Genomic DNA, 20,397 nt, shown 5'->3' with positions numbered 1-20,397 from the left:
CTCTGCCGGGCAGCCGGCGGGGATCCGGTCTTCCTTCCGCCGCCTTCACCGCTATTCCTCCGCCTCGGTTCGATTCCCCATGACCAGGACCCGTCCGTGCTCACTCCCAACGCCAACCCGCCCGTGTTGACTGCCGCCGCCGTCCCCGTCGCCGTCCCCAACCCAGACCTCGTGCCTGACCCCTCTGTTGCGCGCCGTCGGAGGTATGTGCCCCTCTCCCTCATCTCTGGTCTCTCCCTCTCTGCTCTCTCAGCCATGGAAATACCATGCCCCATTCATTCGATTCAGCAATTAATTTTTCGGTTGAAGCATCCCCTTGATAGAACGTGTATTAGGTATCTAATCGTGTCATGTTTGTACGGTAGATAGAGATTAGTTTGGATCCTAATTGTGTCCCTCTTGTACACGACCTCTAACCTGTAATTGTTTCAGTCATTGATCATCTATATAAATCAATATATAGGCAGCAGAAACCATCTCTATTCGGCGCAGCGGCGTCATCGTCGTCTCCTTGGTGAAGGTGTTGCTTGATATGCGGCGCCTCGGCGTGCTAGGAGCGTTGTGGTACTTCACCCCAGCGCGTTCGTTGTATCGGGTCGTTTGCTATATTAATATAGCGAGACGAAAGCCTATTTCGAGGAGGAAACCATCTCTATTTGCTCTGTTTGTTCGATGAGCTGTGAGGCAACAGAAATAATTGTTCCCCTCTGTTTTTGGTTGAAGCAACCGTATATTGTAAAGCTATATAAAATAATCAGTATAAATCATATACAGTACATGATTGTTACATTGTTACTCTGTTCTTGGTTTAAGTAACCATTTGTTGTAAACCTGTATTTACATGTGTTTGATGAAGATGAAGATTATCTACCTGGAGCAGCACGTGCAATACCACAATCACAAGGGGATGATGAGCCGGAAGTGGAGAATGAAGAATCCACGAACGACATTCGGAGTAGGATCGCTTATGCTTTGCTTATGGCAAGAGATGAGTAGAATATTGATGTTGATCGAGAACATTGTTATGTGAACCATGTCTTTTGCATGCGATTTATCTTTTGTAGCTATTTGAGGACATTACTATCTATTTATATTATCTATAAGTATGAATCATTACGAAAAAGTTACAAATATTCTCCAAAAATGGCTACTTACATATCAATTAGTGCACATATTAATGTTTTCCGATCATTTCACATATAAACAATCTCTCTGGTTCTCAGGGACATTACAGGCATTTCTAACCAAACTTACAGTTCACAGCTGGTACAACCAAACAACTTCCAGATAATCCACAGTTCACAGTTCACAGCTGCTTTTCCACAGTTCACAGTTGACAGCAGCTTTTTCATAATCCACAGCTCAACCAAACACACCCTTAGTGCGCTTGCGGATGATGTATCTATTCTGTAACTGTGAAAGTCAGCAAGTTCTTTTCGCACTTTTTTCCTTACCAGGGTATCGAAGGGGGCTGGAAGGTTTTTAATGAGGCGGCTTGCTAGCTAATTTTAATGAGAAAGGTGTTTTAAGTTCAAAAAAAAAAAACTGCCATGTCGACTGCCGCGCGCTCTATAAAACACCACGCACGCTCACCCAACCGTCCGAAAGGTTTAGTCCATGTGTCGCTTCCGTCTAGCCACTCGAGCCGTTTCTATTTCGTCCGCGCAGACCCTAGCCTCGTTGGAGATGCCCTCAGTTAACTACTGGGCCGAACCTGGGCCTCCACATGATAAGATCTGTTCGTCCTCCGCCAAACCCCGGAACCGCCGTCCGCCGAGGGAGCTCCTATTGTACGCTTTAAGCGGGGCAACAGGAAATCTCCGCCTGAAGGATTCGGTTTAGTGGGCCGGCCCAAATTCGTCCGCACCTCGACCGCGTCGTGTTGGAGTTGGACGTGCGCTCCAAAACCGATCGATGGCTCGTACAGTATGTACGTACGTACGTACGAGTATGTGAGTTGAAGGAAAGCACGTGAATGAATAGCTTTTCTAACTATTCCATGTCCCGTTCCTTTTTTTTTCTTTTGTACCGTTTCGCTCATAGAGTATGTGTACATTGCTACATCATTAAAATAGAATAGTTTGAACATTTTTCATGTACATTTTTTCTGTACCATTAATGAAGTAAAACTGCTAAAATTTTAAAAATTCAATTCTGAAAAGTTTGAACTTTAAAAAGTTCAGTTTTAAAAGGTTGAAATTTAAAAAGTTCAGATTAAAATATTCAAATTTAAAAAAGTTCAAATAGAAAATGTTCAAATCTAAAATTGTTCAAACTTAAAAAATGTTTAAGTTTCAAAATATTCAAATCTAAAAAATGTTCAAACTTAAAAAATGTTCAAACCTAGAAAATGTTCAAATTGAAATGTTCAGATTACAAAATATTCATATTTATAGAATGGTCAAAACTAAAAAATTGTTCGAATCTGAAAAAATTAAACTTGAAAAAAGTTCTAAATTGAAAAAGTTGTGACCGGAAAAAACCGGTAGAGAAACAAAGAAAAACCAACTTGAAAACAAAAGAAAGCTCATCGTGTCCGCAAATATGCTTTTCTAGAAACTTGTGAATACTTTTGTTTGATCTGTGAACATTTTTTTGACTCGCGAATAATATTTTTTGAACATGTGAACATTTTCTCGACCGTAATTTTTTTGAAAATCCATGAACATACTTTGTTACCTAAACGACTTCCTACTATGAACATTTATGTTATTCGAACATTTTTTCAAGGTGAACATTTATGTTATTTGAACAAATTTTATATATGAACATTTTTATTTGAACGATTTTTCAATTTATATAATTATATTATTTGAAGTTTTTCAGATTAAACTAATTTATTTAAACAAATAAAAAATCAAAGAAAAACGTAAAACGTAAAACTATTTCTCTCATGGGCATTTTTCAGTATGTGACCATGTATTTATTATAAAAAGGGACGAAATAATAAAAACGTGAAGAAAAGGAAAAAAAAGAAAGAAAATGTCGAAACTAGGAAAACCAGGAAAACATGCCGGAAAAGAAGCAGAAAACAGTTGGGCGGAACCTCGTACAGAAAAAAGCGAAAAGAAAAAAAAAACGAGCGAAGGATCTCAAGTCCCGTAAGAAAGATCTCCGAGCGTTGAGAACAAAAGGAAATGGGCCAGGCCCATAGAGCGACAGGGTATGCGGCGCGTGCGATCGCGCCCGCATTAAGCGGCGAATAGGAATTGCCGTCCGCCGACCGGAGCCGAGGATGGGGCAAGCGGCGGAAAATCGTTTCACTGCCTGAGCGTCGAGCGGAGAGCCCCTGCTTGACGGCGACCTCGGACCTCGCCTGATCCTAATCGCGCTTGTGAGTCCTCCTTCCCTTTGTGGGATGCTTCCTCCCCGGATGCCCTTCTTGTCCGCACTCGTCCGTTTGTAATGGCGGCTAGGGTTTCTTGTTACTTGACGTTATAGTTGAGGACGTGAGGTGCCGGAGCTCTGAGGGTGGGCGCGCACTCGTAAACGGTGCAGCTGTAATGCTGAATTTTGGATAGAACAGAGAGATAGAGGATGATACCGTTAGTGTTTTTTTAACTACAGGATTAAGCTTTTGGTAATTAGAGCGAGTTAACCTTCGTTTTGGCGAGCATAAGCGAGTTTATTTTCCAAGTCATTTTTTATGCGGCAGAATTTTTGAGAATCCATCAGTTTCTTCCTTGACACATGGTTTGGTTAACTAGAAGATACCCCGATGCCTTAATATGTTGGCCATGATCCAGATCAACTTCATCAACCTGCAGTTAGTTTTCAATTTGTGTGTTCTGTACGATGTAGCCACAACAATAAAATAAATGTATGGGAACTGAGAATTCAAAATGGACACTACATTGCACTTGCCTTGCTCCATTTGCTACAATTCGATTCTTTTGTGTCTACAAATTTATAATTCCACTGTAATCAAATGTTTATTTGAAAAGGTACACATAGCCGAATACAAAATAAAACCAGAGTGCTCGGAATTTGATCTTAGCTTTTAGTATGTCCAACAAAGACCACGTCATGAAACCAGGAAGAAGGATCACAGCAATACTATTAGATTGATCACCTGAAATCAGAAATAAAAGAGGGAAGGACCACCCTGTTATAACAGGCTGGAATTTGGTTTCTCAGCCTAGATGAATATTCATTTGAACATAAAAAACTGGCACAGTGCAGAGTAAGATGATCCCTCCGTAGTTGAAGTGAAAGAAGAGAGCAAAAAATTATCAAGAATCTGTTTAGCAAAGCGGGTAAGACACGGAAAGTGACAAGGACATGTAGATTTGACCTGTGTCATCGACTTCAAACTGCGAATGTCATCCCTATCGCGGTCCTTTGTATGTACTGAAACTACCACACATAAGAAAGGCTCAGAACGAACTGATCAATCACTTATGTGAGCAAACCAAGGGATTTTGTAGGAACTGAAAATGAAGCAAATCTGAACTGCGGATTAAGAACTCCCAGCAAAAAAACCCGGAACACAACAGGGCACCAGTTTCGCGTGCCAAAACCGTAGTGGGGTGCTCCTATTTAATAGGGATTTCTATTTTCGTGCCCCTGGTTCGTTAGTTGTACTCAGTTTTCCCCAGTCCCTTAGTTTTTCCTCAGTTTTCCCCTCCTCTAGTTTGAAACACGCACAAGTGCTGGAACGGCCGGTAGCCGTCAGGTCAGAGGCCTTGACCGTTAGTCTGACAGGGTGGGGACGCACAGGGGCAGCTCCTCCTTGACCGTCTCGTGTTGACGGGTAGGATCAGGAGACACGTCGGAGCAGCCATCCATCTATCGCTGACGTGTGGGCCGTTTTATGTCATGATTTTATACGCGTTGCTGCCAATGACAAATGGGGCCGCTCTATAGGGCTGCCACAGTCAATGACCAGTGGGGTCGTATATTTTTCAGGAAAAGACATATATTGCCGCTCTGTGGGGCTGCCGCAGCCAATGACCAGTGGGGTCGTCTATTTATTTAGAGAAAATCATATATTGCCGCTCTGTGGAGCCTCCGCAGCCAATGACCAGTGGGGTCGTATATTTTTCAGGAAAAGACATATATTGCCGCTCTGTGGGTCTGCCGCAGCCAATGACCAGTGTGGTCGTCTATTTATTTAGAGAAAATCATATATTGCCGCTCTGTGGGGCCGCCGCAGCCAATGGCCAGTGGGGTCGTATATTTTTCAGGAAAAGACATATTGCCGCTCTGTGGGGCTGCCGCAGCCAATGACGAGTGGGGTCGTCTATTTATTTAGAGAAAATCATATATTGCCGCTCTGTGGGGCCTCCGCAGCCAATGACGAGTGGGGTCGTCTATTTTTCAGGAAAAGACATATATTGCCGCTCTGATATATGTCTTTAGAGAATATCATAGAGAGAAGCAACAAGTTCGCTAATTAATTATTCTTAAGCTAGACCGGAGAACCGCTGGCAGCTCGTTCCCCACCGTCGGACGGAGCAGCCATCGCCGGCGCCTCGTCGCGCCGCCGGCTCTGTCCCCCGGCGGCGTCAGACGGACTGCGGCGCTGCACATCAACCACGGCTCCAGCCCGTGTTTCGTCCGCACACAATGTACCCACCACAGGAAACTCCGCCGCAAGCCGATCCACCGCCCACGACGACCGGGATTTGTTCCGCGCACCAATTGGTAGTATAGCTTGGTAAGACCTCCGCTTCGCCTCCCCGCCCCCTAATCGATTCGGTTCCCGTAATTTATTGGAGTTTGCAGGTACGAAATAGTCCTCAATGTCTGGTCGTAGCGGGTACACCGGCGAGGGTGGGGATTCGATCATGTCGTGGCCACGTTCTACTTCTCCTACCTCGTCGGAAGTGCAGGTATCTAGCTTCAGCTCTCTGTACTACCGTTGAAAGTTCCGCCATGGCCTGTTGGAGTGATTTGAGTTGTTCTTTTTTCCATTATTGTTACAGTTAGCCAGGCAAGCCGATGATCCATGGTACATTGCATACCAAGATGAATCAACCAAGTGGTGTAGCCAGAGGATGGATTTGGAGGAGAAGGTGGCCAATTTAGGTGATGAATTGGCCCGTAAAAACCTGATGATATTCGAGCTGAAGCGTATTGTGGAGGAAGAAAAGAAGAATTCAGAGCTTATTCGCAAGGAGAAGTTGAGAGTTGAGACAGATCTTGCCGTATTTGATCAAGTGGTAGAAAATCTAGAACATGAACTTAAAGTGATGGGAGAGGAGAAAAGTAGATTCATCTGGGCAGTTTTATTAGGTGTCATCCCTGTCCTAGCAGTTATGTGGTTCTGGTAGATGATTTTGTATAGAATTGTTATTCAGTAGATGGCTCTAACCACTGCATTTTGTTGTGGCTCTAAGCACTGTATTTTGGCGTACAATTTCCTAGTTGTGCTATGTAATGCGCGCGATAATTTTAGCATGCATGAACATTTTATAAAAGTGAAGGGATCCCAAAAGTGAAATCATGTACCAGCCTCCGGATCAAATACATATCAATATCTTCCCAATCAAGTTGGGATAGAATTCAAATCATACATACGGATGTACATGGACACATCAAGAACGTGGAGAAGCTTTTTTTGAGACGGTGGTAGTAGTTCGAACAATTTTATCCCAATTGGAAATTGAAAAATACAAATTTATCATAATTTATCTCAATTTGCGGCGTCGAACACGGCCGCGCAGCGATGGGCAAGAGGGTGGTCATCTGCGCCATCCGCCGTTGAAGCGATGTTATCGGCGATGGCTTCAATGTTCGTGGCATCGATGACCACTGTCGGAACCGCCGCTGTCTTGGTGTACTTCATCAGCGACGGATCTGCGGAGGGCTGGATCGGCGGCTTTGCAGCGCGGTTGCAGGTGATGGCTTCAATGTTCGTGGCATCGATGACCACTGTCGGAACCGCCGTTGTCTTGGTGTACTTCATCAGCGACGGATCTGCGGAGCGCTGGATCGGCGGCTTTGCAGCGCGGTTGCAGGCAATGGCTTCAATGTTCGTGGCATCGATGACCACTGTCGGCACGGCCGCCGTCTTGTTGTCCTTCATCAGCAACGGATCTGAGGAGGGCAACGGAAGTGAGACATCAACAGCCTCCGACATTGAATGCTGGATCTGCGCCGTCAAAGCGATGTTGTAGGCGATGGCTTCAATGTTCGTGGCATCGATGACCACTGTCGGCACGGCCGCCGTCTTGGGGTTCTTCATCATTCAACAGATCTGAGAAGAGAAACGAAAGTGAGACAGAGAGAGACATTTCAACTATTTCTGACGGTTAGATCCTCACCGGCACTCTTAGATCCGCGCCGCCGCACGCCACCGCACGCACGGTTAGATCCGCGCCGCTGCACGCACGGTTAGATCCGCGCCGCCGCGACCGCCGGAGTAAGAGAGGAAAGAGGAGAGAGGAAGATGCGACTGGAATATGCGACTGCCAGGGTTGGTAGGTATGTGCTCTACTCTTGTCTCCGTATGCGTCCATCGTGGTAGAGAGAGATATACAGGCCGTCCGATCATAAATGATCGTACGGTGCAAGCGTTCGTTGAGCTTTCAACCAACCAAGATCCGTGTGACATACATCTCGACCAATCAGAGATCAGCCAGTGAGTACAAGTTAGGAAAACTGAGTAGAACTAAGAGGGGGAAATGTGAGGAAATGTTTGTCGGAAGGGCAAAACTGAGTAGGACTGAGTACAACAAGTGGGCCCGGAGGGGGAAAACTGAGTAACACTAAGTAAAACAGGGGCACCCAAATAATAAAGGGACTAAGGGAAATTGAAGCTTTTGGCATAAAAATTGTAAAATTGTGTTATTTGAACAATATATTACATTTTGGCCGACTAGATATTGTTTGCAATTCAAAGATACACAAGTGTGACAAATTTGGACTCATTTGGACAAAGTTTGTAAGCATAGTGGGTATTTGGGAGGTGTATTGAGCAGAAAGCCCTGCATCTTCATATCTAGTAGCTCATAGACTAGGAAGTGGTTTTGAAGCTTTTGGCATAAAAACTTCATATCTCTATATTTCTTTTTCCATTATTATTTCTCTAGGTTGTAGGTAACATAACAAGGCTCCATGGGAAGGTTCCACCATATTTTGAATTATTTTGAATTGAACCCTAAAACCCTAAAACCCTAAAACCCTAAACCCTAGAGAAAATGATAAATGTGGCTTAAATGTGGCATACAAATTGTTCATACAAATTCAAATTGTTGACACAAAGGCATCCCCAATACAAATTGTTCATACAACTTCAAATTGTTCATAGAAATTCAAATTGTTCAACACAAAGGCATCCCCAATACAAAGGGAACCCCAATACAAATTGTTCAACACAAAGGGATCCCCAATACAAAGGGAACCCCAATACAAATTGTTCATACAAATTCAAATTAGTTGTTCAGAATAAAATCTTTCTCTTGCTCCTGGTGTGACTCGCCGGGGCCACCACCTTACTCCGGGTAACCCTACCAGGGATATTACCGGTGTCTACCTTCCTTTTGCCCTCTTTCTTGTTCTTCTTCTTCTGCGAAGCTTGTGCTTTTTCTTCTGCCATGTACTCTGCGAAGTTAGCATCTACCATGGCCTTAGTACTTTCGAGGCACTCTCGATTATACTGTTCCCTCTCCTCTGGACTCATCGGTTGAAGCCATTCTACATCCATCTGTTCCCTATGCTCTCGATCCATCGGTTCAATCTCCTCATGTTCAATTGCTGCTTCAATCTCCTCTGCATTTGCTGCTTCAATCTCCTATGCATTTGCTACTTCAATCTCCTCATGTTGAACTGCTGCTTCAATCTCAAGTTGAATTGCTGCTTCATTTTCCTCTGCGTTTGCTGCTCCCGTCTGATCTTCCATTCCAAAAGCTGGGTCAACTGCATTTTTACAAAGCCTAGCAATGTGTCCAGGGATTCCACAACGTTTGCACTTACGTTTTCGAATCGGTGCACCACCCTCTGCACTAGCTCTGATCCTATTCTTCCTCGGCCTACCTGCCGGTCTAGTCAATCTTGGAGAGTACGATTTGAAGCCTGGATCGACTTTCATCCATTGGTCTTTTCCCAACAAGGTAGGAACATTCATAGCATATGCAGCCCTAAATTTGGCAACAGAGAAATACTCTGACACATACTGATCAACTTCACCATCTTCACCCCCTATAACACTCATGAAAAACAATGCGTGTATGCAGGGTATCCCACGGATCTGCCATCCCCTACAATGGCATGTCCTATCAACCAAACTCACTGGATACCTCCTGTTTTGATTGTCAGTGTAGGTTACCTCAGCCTCCATTCCTTTTCTGACGCATTGCATCCTCAATTGTTTTGCCCTGTCATGCAAAGACTTAATCAAAGATGGGAGCATGAGATGGCCAGCATATTTTGTGGATGCAATTCTTTGACGCAGATCGATCTTTATCATGATCATCTGCCTAATCTTATCAAATATTTGCCACAGCATAAGCCCTTTCAATGACTTGACCTTTGAATTGAAACTCTCCGCAAGGTTACTTGTTACATAGTCTACCTTGCAAATTTCATTGAATTGGCTTCTTGACCACACCCTACCATGATGTTCATCCAAGTACTCCTTCACCCCAGGTTTTTGTTTATACAACACATCCAAATGAAACAGATGCTTCCTAGAGCTGCATGTGTATGAAGCTGGCCATAGGTTGTCAGTAAAAACTTTACCCTTGAATTTCTTTGTAAAATTCTGTACCAAGTGTCGCATACATTCCCTATGCTCCACTCCAGGGAATCTTTGCTTCTGCAGCCTCCAAACCTTTGCAAGCGTCTGTGTGGATAACAAGTCCTGGTGGATGACCTATAAGGTCGCGCAAATTCTGCAGAAACCAAGTCCAACTTTCCTGTGACTCAACCTCCAAAACCCCATAAGCAACAGGGAACATCCAATTATGTCCATCAACTGCAGTAGCAGCAATTAGCTGTCCTTTAAACCTGCCATGAAGAGCTGATGCATCCACGGCCAAATAAGGCCTGCAACCGTGCAAAAAGCCTTTCCAACAAGCTTTGAAACAAACAAAAGCCCTTCTAAAACATTCCTTGTGCATTACCTTCCCGCTTTTCAATTTGTAGGGAACTGTATGCTTGTCTATCGCTACAACACTGCCTGGACTAGCCATCTCCACTTCAGCTTTGAAAGTGTAAAGCAACTGAAAGCTTTCATTCCATGGACCATTGATCTTGTCAAGAGCCATTTCCTTTGCATAGAACATCCTCATGTAAGGTACTTCCATTTTATACTTCTCAACCACCTTTTTTACGAGTGCTGTTGGACCAAGTGAAGGATTTTCTCTTAGCCAATCTAGGATTATATCTGCCAACCACCTAGTCTTCGCTAGCTTTGTTTTCAGCTCTGGCTCTCCCCCTAGAGGTGGACACCTATGGATCTCCTTATTCTTCTTTATCTGAAACATAATGATAAGGGATGTCAGTAATAGATAACAAATTTTACACCGTGATCTAAATACACAACTGGTTGGCGTAGTACTTGAACCAAGCTGCTTCTGCGCATCGTGGATGCATGCAGCCTAAACCTACACCTTGGGTATGGGCATTTAATTGTGAACCTACCTGGCTCACTTTTAATAACCTCATAATTATTCTTAGTGAGAATGTGATATGTAGTAATTGCATTACGGCAGTCCATCATCGTTTGAAACACGGTGCCTTCGCAAGTCGGGATTCTCCCCTGTTCCACTCAATTGTTGGCAAGTCTTCACCTTCGTAATCGGCTAAAACGAGGCTGTCATCATTCTCATTCTTCTCTTCATCATCGGTGTCATCAAATCTGCACCAAAAGCAATATCTTCCATGTATTGATCCTCCATTGTCTCGCTTCTTGCATCGATCTACCAATTCAGAAACATCAACTCATCCTCATCATCTTGAGGAGATCGATCCTCAATGTCTGCATCGTCCTCCACATCGACCGTACGAACGATCTGGCTACCACTAGCACCGGGGACAGATGGTGCTTCTGTGGACCTACAAGGAGCGCCACGGCGCACACTATTAGCAGAGGCAAGCAGCAATGAGAGACATGATGCCCGACCACGATGATGCCCCACACCAGATGATGCCTGGCCCCTGTCCACATGGATACGAATTTTACCGAACCGGCAAGAAGCATTCAAAGCAAAAAGAATTCCCAGATCGTCTTCGGAAATTAGTGGAACAAATCTTCCCTCCGGGCTGTTGAAATATTCGAAATGAACTGCATCGAAAGAGCTCCAGGGGTACTCATCGTAGATGTTAGCTTTGAAATCCCTTAACGAGATGGTGGTTGCAACCACCGCAGGGAAGTCAAACCCAGTCTTACAGCGTTTAGAATCACGCGTAAAGCTAGAATCCAACCTAACCACCAGCCGAAAAGCCAGCGCTGGATCCATCCTATTCGAAAAGCAACGCAGTTAGTTGAGCAACAACGATTGGCGCTCAAAAACTGCCTACTGTTAATTCACATAGGCAGATGATGCTTACCCAGATGGAATCCATGCGTTAGATCCCTCCGATTCCCAATCTTCTCCACGGCTGACGGGAATAGGTGGCACACCAGGCGGAATTACAAAGAGGACAGGGGTAGATCCAGATCTGGTGGAGGCGGAGCCCGGGGGTGGTGGTGGGGGCGGGGCCGGCTCGGCGGCGGACGACGCCATAAGGTAGGTGGGCAGGATGGCGTGGCGGCGGAGGGGCGGTGTGTGAGCTCCTCCAGTCTCGGGCGGAGGGGAAAGCTTTGGGTCAGCTCTTCCAGTCAATAGTCAACACATTTCGAAAGCAACGGTCAAGTCAAAACCACCGCGGCTCCCTAGCCGTCACCGGTAACGGAAGGCCTCTGACCAGACGGCAACCCTCCCGTTCGAGCCTCTGCGAGGGGTTTCAAACTAGAGGGAGGGGAAAACTGAGGAAAAGTTAAGAGGCTGGGGAAAACTGAGTACAACTAACGAACCAGGAGCACGAAAATAGAAATCCCTATTTAATAATAGAGGATAGATCTTGGAAGCGAGACAAATATGCATACATTGTCTGTTTCTATCTAGAATTCTTTGAGCCAAACTCTAACAAGTACGCTCTTATCTCATTTATTGAAATGTGTTTGTGCAGAAGGATCTGGAAGCTCGGCTGCCTCGGCATTGTGCCCTCACTATGGTTACTGGAGAAACCAATGCAAAGAGGCAAATCAATAAGGAATGCATCATAAACAGCCTCCCAGGAGACCTCATTGAGCGGATATTTTTGAGGCTTCCAGTGAGCACTCTATTGAGGTGCGTCGGTGTCTGCAAGCACTGGCACGACTTCATCCGGGATCCCCAGTTTGTTACATCACACCTCCAGCGTGCACATCATTATGCCCTTCTGTTCTTCCCACAAGGTTCGGTTTCAGGCCAGCTTTACCCCAGTGATGCTATCCTAATTGACAAAACCTGGTCACTATCAACATATGCAGTGCCGGTGATTGGGCCTGATGATTTCCTTTTTGGTTCGTGCAATGGCCTTCTTGGCTTATACACAAAGACATCAACGATCAAAATAGCTAACTTCACAACTGGTGAATGTATGCATCTTGAGAAACCTGCCAAGAATATGAGAGGTGATCACTTCTCTCTCTACAGCTTTGGATTTCATCCAGTGACAAAAGAATACAAGATTACGCACTTCCTTGGTGATTGTGTTGAGGGCCGCCCCCGTAATAAAGACCAGTTTTGTGTTATTCAAGTTTACACATTTGGTGATGAGAAATGGAAAGATGTCCCAACACCAGAAGCTCTTAGCTTGAACAGTGTGAGAAACTCTGGGATTGTCAATGTCGATGGCACAATGTATTGGTTAAATGAAGATAAGATAGCTAGCTGGCAGCACACACTTATGTCCTTTGATCTCAGGGTCGAAAGTTTTGCAACGATACAACTGCCAGTAGAACGTGAAGATCATGATTATTTTGGTCCTCGTAAGTTCTGGATGAGAGATATAGATGGGAAATTATGTATAATAACTGCTCAAACCGCTCATCATGATGCGAGCATTCTTCTTGGTGAGCTGCAGATCTGGACACTTGACAACCTAGTAGAACAAAGGTGGAGCCAGAAGTACAATATTAAGAACCCACCAAATTACATTCCAGGTCCACAATTTGTTCACAGGGATAGAATCCTCGCACAGAGCTTCAGCAGCGTGGGTTCGTACGAGTTGATTGGTGAGAACATTGAGATTAGCTTCAGTAAGATGGCAGAGCTGTTTGATTTCAGACCCCACAAGATGTACAGCATGCAATCCTACATATGTGTGAAGTCGCTTGTATGTTTTGATGTATACAAGAAGGCTGGCATTGTGCGTAGACCAAAACAGCAAGTAGGCTGGCAATTGAAGAAGTGGAGGGCATGGGAGAATGAGCTTTGTGAGATCGAGAAGATGCGGAGCAGAATCCACAAACTTGAGCAGAAGTTCCTTGTATGTTGGCCAAAGCTTTATTAGCCTTGATGAATACTGATTGTTTTTGAAGATGTGATGAACTGCTAACTTGCCATTTTGTAGGAAGTCGTGGACCAAATGGTTGAAATGTATCAGTTTTGGGAGGATAAGCAACATGAAATAGCAGAACGTGTACGCATGGAACTGAATCAGGTGTTGCAAGACAAGCTAGAAAATACAAACCAGGTAATTCTATACTGAAAGAATGGATGGTACCACACTTCTCGCTTTTTTGTTCAAAACACTCACTGTTATTTGAGGCCAAAGGCATAATAGTATTTTAAGTGTGTTGCTACTAGTGTCTTAACAAGTGTCCTATAGCCAAGATTCCTCCAGCGGCTTAATTGGGTAGAACTTATACGGGACGCGGAGGAGTTAATATCACGTTCAAAGGAGATGATTGGCAGATTTGAGGTACAATGTGCTTGTATTTATTGATTTGCTAGTAAACATTATTTTGGACTGTTGTTGAAATATGCTAAATTTGATAAAAGTTGACCTTCTTATAGGCCATTAAGAAGGCACATCATAACATCTGTAGTATTTCAAGAAGTCATCTTTTGGATCAGGTAATCTTTTGCGAGCCATCTAACTTCTGTGTTATCCATGTTTTCTGCTAGTTCTTGTTACATGGTTCTTTTTGTTACTTACTTCTGTTTTCACATGTGCTCGAATACGTTGTACTATTGTACATGCTGACATAGTTGTGCTAATTGAGCAATGCAACTTTTTTTTAACTTAAGTAATTCTGAAATTAAGTAGCAAGCACAGACTTCTAAATCAAAGAATATTGTGAGTAGCAAAGAATATTGTTTGTCATATTGGTTATACATTTTCATATTTTATATGTATTGATATGGTTTGAGTTATGTTCTTGAATTTGAGGCAGTTATCTCCTGTTAGAGAAGAACATGAGGATATATGATTGTCTTATTTGATCGACATGTTCCTACACAAAGGGGATGGAAATCGCGGACATTTCTGGACTTCCTGTATTTGATATCTGATCCATATTCACCTTTGGCGCAGGGTATTTCAATTCCTGACGTTTCTTCCACTGATGATAAGAAGAACTAAGAAGAGAACCGTCCATGTTAAACTTTTTCTACAAGGAGACTCTCGCTCCCTTGGATTGGATGTGCGCAACCTTTGTCCATGCACTGATTCGGCTTCTTGTTCCATTAGTTTGCTTGTCATCACATTGCGTAATGGTGCTTTTTCCGAGAGATACTACTGGAACAGTGGCCTTGCCTGAAACAGAAACGAAACAATCATCTAATTAACTCAACACATTTTAAGCAGTTTTCCATGTTTAAAAACATGAGATGCAACAAACGCCAGACTGGCGTTATATTCTGTTATTGTTTTCTATGCACTTGCTATTGTAAACTAATATCCACAGACGTTTATCCGTACTCCTGGAAACAATTTTTTGTGAATTGCTGTCCTTTGAAGCGGAGACTGAGTCTACAAATGCGCAGATTATGTTGCAAAAATATCAGACGAAATGTGTTTTCTTCGAAGGACAACCAAATCTATTTTGTAGTAGAAACAGGGGGGGACATACGAATAGTCCTATTCAAAAGAATTTTTTTATTTAAATATAAAACATTGTGAATATAAATATGTAACTACAGATAGATGTCTAATATGTGTACCTATATAAATTTTAGTAGAGTTTTTTTCCATCTTAGATCTGCACAAAAAAGACAAACATGGGGAACTGAATCGAGTTTTTAGGGGGGCTTTTTAGAGCAATAATTTGTGTTTTTTATAGCTCAAAATGCAACATATTATTTTACAGAACTTTGCAGACATGTAGAACACGTTTCGATGCATTCAGAAACAATTAGGTTGCAGATCATCCCTGCACTTTGAAGTTCTGGCAGCCTTAAATTTGTAATCACAATTCTGCGTTTGGGTTTTGAGTTTACGGTCCAATAGACCAATACTGGTAGGAAAGAAATATAATTTTTTTGTACATTGAGAATTTGGTCATACCTGATGTTGGATAATTAGGCACAATTTTCATGATTAATTTCAAAATATTAAGCATGACGATAGTAACTACTAACATGTGAAACTTGAACATACTAGATGCAGTGATCAACATGAACAGTAGCAAAGCGAACAGTACAACATCCATCGCTAAACAGATTGAGATATGTCGCACGTACTGATCTGGTGGAGGTGGCGGTGAAGGTGTAGCAGACGATGTCGTCGCAGCAGTAACGTTGTCATCAACAACCTAACTTGAGCATTTGTAGACGACGTTGTTGACGATGGGGACGATGGGTCGAAGTAGATAACATTGAAGACGACGGTAGGCAGCACCGCCTGACTTAGACGGAATGCGACCAGTGATGAAGAACTTGAGCAGTCGCGCAGAGCGCTTCCCAAAAACCTAATTCGCCCTCTCCCGGATAGGATCGCAAGGACGAGCGGTTCCGGAGACCTGCTCTCCCGTTCGCCGATGCATGTCGGCGCACGGGATGGAGTAGGCTACGATGGCGGCGCAAGCAGAGAGAGGTGGCGAAACCCTAACTCATGTATTAGATGTGTTTTTGCGGTAGCCGGGCAGGAGATTATATAGGCTCAGGAAACCCTAGGCAACGTGGGCCACGCCACGTCGCACGCACGTTTCGAGTCGGTTAAAGATAGCCCACGGTCCGGGAGCGACCCGAACCGACTAACTGCGACGCGTCCGTCTAGGACTCTATTCATTTTCCTGAGCTGTAAAAAGTAAGGAAAGTCTCGGCTCGAGGCTCAATCCACTCACCACGAGCGCGGCGCGCGTCGTGTCGAGTCGAGACGAGCGAGCGACGAGGAGGAGGAGCGCGCGTGAACCACTCCTATTCTTACTCACTTACTAGTGGTGGAACAACCCACCTTATAAGGTGGTCTAACTTCCTCTCAACTTTCCATGTGGGACTAAACTTCCCACCTCTTGCCACTCCATAGTGAGCTGCCACCAACTTGGGCTCAAACTCACAAGGCTGTCACTATGTGGGCTTTGAGATTTATAGGAAAATCTGAAATCTAGTATGGGCCACTAAGTGCAGGCCCAATATTTCAACAATCCCCCACCAGATCTCAAATCCCCATTTAGAGATTTACCAATGCTCGCTGCTTGTTTATATTACCAGTGTTTCAGCGGAGACTGTTAAGTTGAACTTCCGCCTAGAACCTTAAGCTACATCCATTCACACTTGAACAATGGACTAAGCCTTGAATTGCAAGTTTTGCGTGAACAGGGTTTCACTCAAAGTTATAACCAGTACATGGCTGCCAGTAGCCTACCCCGCGGGTGAAGCATATGCGTCATACTTCGTGGTCTCTTCATGAGTTTACTAGAGATCACCCAAATCTCATAGATTGCGACGTTTAACAATCAGACTCATATAGGTGTGTTATTTCAAGAATGCTCTATAGGACAACATCTTTGCTATAATAGCCAACATAAACACATTAAGGCTTGTTGCCAACCTGCCTTACAGCAATTGAGAGTTGTGCATCTTCACATAGAAAGGGTTACATAATACTCTCCTCAATTAAACCACTAGTTTGTTCTTCCCAGGTCCTAATTCACGGGATCTACGATCACAAAGGTTGGGTTACCACTATGGTGTAACATCAACATGTCTCAAACCCATCTCCCTTGATGCACTTTCTATCACATTACGTGATAGTCCCTTTGTAAAGGGATCTGCAGTTTTTGTCTGTCTGAATATATGTAACAGTTATTACTCCGGAGTTTCGCAATTTCCTGACAGACTTCAAACGTCTCTTGACGTGTCTTGCTGACTTCGCGTTATCCTTAGAATTGTTCACTTTGACAATTACAGTTTGATTGTCACAATTCAAAAGGATTGCCGGTACAGGTTTTTCAACCACATGCAAGTCCATCAAGAGCTCACGCAACCATTCTGATTCAACAGTGGTTGTGTCCAAAGCAGTAAGTTCTGCTTCCATAGTTGACCTCGTGAATATGGTTTGCTTGCAAGATCTCCATGACACTGCGCCACCTCCAAAGGTAAATACATACCACTAGTGGCGTGGAGATCAGCTACATCAAAGATCCAATTTGAATCACTATATCCTTCAAGCACAACTGGGTGCCCTGAATAGTGAATCCCATAACTCATTGTACCACATAGATAGCGCATGACCCTATCAAGTGCATGCCAATGATCAGTACCCGGGTTTGACATGAACCTACTCAACTTGCTAACAGCAAAAGAGTTGTCAGCTCTAGTCGCGCTCGCTAAGTACATGAGTGAGCCAACAATCTGAGAATATCTCAATTGATCTACGGCAATCCTCCGGTTCTTGCGCAATGTCACACTGGGATCATAAGGTGTTGAAGAAGACTTGCTATCAATATAGCCGAACCGGCTCAAGATCTTCTCAACATAATGGGGTTGCGTTAGAGTAATCCCACTCTCGATGTTCAGAATCACATCAGCTTCTCCCAGGTCTTTCATATCAAAGCACTTTGACAAGAAAGACTTGACCTCGTGTATTACTTTCATGTTTGTACCAAATATCAGAATATCATCCACATACAAACACAGTATAACACCTTCGCCCCCACCATGGCGATAGTAAGCGCACTTGTCAGCCTCATTGACAACAAAGCCTACAAAAGTTAAAGTTATGTCAAACTTCTCATGCCATTGCTTAGGTGCTTGTTTCAGGCCATATAAAGATTTCTGCAACTTGCACACCTTACTTTCTTCACCTTTTACTACAAACCCGTCAGGCTGATCCATATAGATTTCCTCTTCCAACTCTCCATTAAAAAAAGCTGTCTTTACGTCCATTTGATGAACGATAAGACCATAAGAGGCAGCCATGGACAGTAGTACTCGAATGGTGGTAAGTCTAGCGACAAGTGAATAGGTGTCGAAGTAATCTTCGCCTTCTCTCTGTGTGTAGCCTTTAGCTACAAGCGGCGCCTTGTACTTCTCAATAGTACCATCAGGTCTTAGCTTCTTCTTGAACACCCATTTGCAGCCCACAGGCTAGCATCCATGGGGTCGTTCTGATAGCTCCCAAGTTCCATTAGAAAGAATTGAGTCCATCTCATTATGGACAGCTTCTTTCCAGTCATCTGCATCTGGAGATGCGCCTATGCCTCTGCAATGGACGTGGGAGTATCATCCACAAGGTACACAATGAAATCATCACCAAAGGATTTTTCAATCCTCCGTCTCTTGCTCCGTTTAGGAGCTTCATTGTCATCCTTATCAGTAACATTCTCATGTGATTGTTCAAAATACTCATTAGATGGACTAGACTCAGGAATTATCTGAGTAGAAATTCTAGCAATGCTATGCATATCTTTCATAGGAAACATATTCTCAAAAAATGTTGCATCACGAGATTCCATAATAGTATCAACATGCATATCAGGTACCTCGGATTGAACTACTAAAAATCTATAGCCTACACTCCGCGGAGCATAACCTGGAAAGATACAATCGACTGTCTTTGGTCCGATTTTGCGCTTCTTAGTGATTGGAATATTGAGTTTCGCCAAACATCCCCATGTGCGCAAATACGAAAGTGATGGTTTTCTTCCAGCCCACTCCTCGTAAGGGGATTTATCTTTATTCTTGTTAGGAACTCTATTCAGGACATGACATGAAGTCAATAAAGCCTCCCCCCACCATGCCTTTGATAAACCAGCAGTGGCTAACATGGAATTCACCAAGTCAGTCAGCGTGCGGTTTTTCCTCTCGGCAACCCCGTTTGATTGGGGCGAATAGGGAGGCGTCCTCTCATGAATAATGCCATGTTCCTCACAGAATTCATCAAAGATTTTAGGAAAATATTCACCACCACGATCCGACCTAAGACGCTTGATCTTTCTCTCTAGTTGATTTTCAACTTCGGCCTTATAAATTTTAAAGTAGTCTAAAGCTTCATCTTTAGTTCGCAAGAAATAAACATAGCAAAATCTAGTCGCATCATCAATCAATGTCATGAAATATCTCTTTCCACCTTTTGTCAACACACCATTCATCTCGCATAGATCAGAATGTATGAGTTCTAGAGGTGCCAAGTTTCTCTCCTCGGCCGCCTTGTGAGGCTTCCGAGGTTGCTTTGATTGCACACAACTATGGCACTTAGAACCTTTGGCAATGGTGAAATTCGGAATTAAACTTAAACTGGATAGCCGAGACATTAAACCAAAATTAATGTGACATAAACGAGAATACCAAACACTGGTATCATCACTAACATTGCCACAAATATGGTTCATAGACTCATTACTGAAATCAGAAAGCGAAAAGCGGAACAAGTCTCCGCACTCATAGCCTTTACCAATAAATTATCCAAACTTGGAAACAACTACTTTATTCGACTCTAAAACAACCTTAAACCCATCTCTACATAGAAGGGAGCCGCTAACGAGTTTCTTGTTCATAGTAGGGACATGCTGCACGTTCCTCAGCTGCACGATCTTCCCCGAAGTGAACTTCAGATCTACCGTGCCGCCACCACGAACAGAAGCATGTGACCCATTCCCCATCAAGACGGAAGAATCACGGGCGACCTGGTAAGAAGTGAACATGGAGATGTCAGCACACACATGAACATTAGCACCTGTATCAATCCACCAACATGGAGATTGAAATACCGAAAGAACAGTAAAGAGATTACCGTACCCATCAGCATTGCCAGCGGTCACCGTGTTGACTTGCCTCGCCTTTTTCTTGCGGTCTGCCCTCTCTGGACAGTCCTTAGAAAAGTGGCCAGTCTCTCCACAGGTAAAGCAGCTCAGCTCTGCTTTGTTTATCATCTTCTTCTTCTTGAAGGTTGTAATCTTCATAGGCTTATTGAAGGAGGGTTTGTTATTCCCTTTATTCTTGCTATTGGGTTTCTTCTGCACCATGTTGGCGCTAGACT

General features: G+C 43.7%; 2 protein-coding genes across 2 annotated transcripts; both read left to right on the top strand.

Annotated features, from left to right (window-relative positions):
- Positions 1–12,129: 12,129 nt before the first annotated feature.
- Positions 12,130–13,549, top strand: LOC139831367 (F-box protein At3g22700-like). The gene has a single exon (XM_071820638.1). The coding sequence runs from the start codon at positions 12,160–12,162 to the stop codon at positions 13,483–13,485; it is 1,326 nt and encodes a 441-aa protein (XP_071676739.1). The 5' UTR covers positions 12,130–12,159; the 3' UTR covers positions 13,486–13,549.
- On the top strand, positions 13,539–14,806 carry LOC127301990 (uncharacterized). The gene is made up of 4 exons (XM_051332317.2): positions 13,539–13,668; positions 13,804–13,896; positions 13,992–14,051; positions 14,512–14,806. The coding sequence occupies exons 1-4, from the start codon at positions 13,561–13,563 to the stop codon at positions 14,557–14,559; spliced, it is 309 nt and encodes a 102-aa protein (XP_051188277.2). The 5' UTR covers positions 13,539–13,560; the 3' UTR covers positions 14,560–14,806.
- Positions 14,807–20,397: the final 5,591 nt, after the last annotated feature.

The sequence above is a fragment of the Lolium perenne genome, chromosome 5 (genome assembly GCF_019359855.2).
Source record: "Lolium perenne isolate Kyuss_39 chromosome 5, Kyuss_2.0, whole genome shotgun sequence".
In the NCBI taxonomy this organism is placed as follows: Eukaryota; Viridiplantae; Streptophyta; class Magnoliopsida; order Poales; family Poaceae; genus Lolium; species Lolium perenne.
The sequence above is the reverse complement of the archived record's forward strand: the minus strand, read 5'-3'. Positions and strand labels throughout refer to the sequence as shown.

Bases quoted from the DNA above. Each gene is read 5' to 3' on its own strand.
- LOC139831367 (XM_071820638.1), top strand. From the start codon at position 12,160: ATGGTTACTGGAGAAACCAATGCAAAGAGGCAAATCAATAAGGAATGC.
- LOC127301990 (XM_051332317.2), top strand. From the start codon at position 13,561: ATGGTTGAAATGTATCAGTTTTGGGAGGATAAGCAACATGAAATAGCA. The intron at 13,669-13,803 runs GTAATTCTATAC...AGTGTCCTATAG, and splicing joins AGCTAGAAAATACAAACCAG to CCAAGATTCCTCCAGCGGCT. The intron at 14,052-14,511 runs GTAATCTTTTGC...CCTTTGGCGCAG, and splicing joins GAAGTCATCTTTTGGATCAG to GGTATTTCAATTCCTGACGT.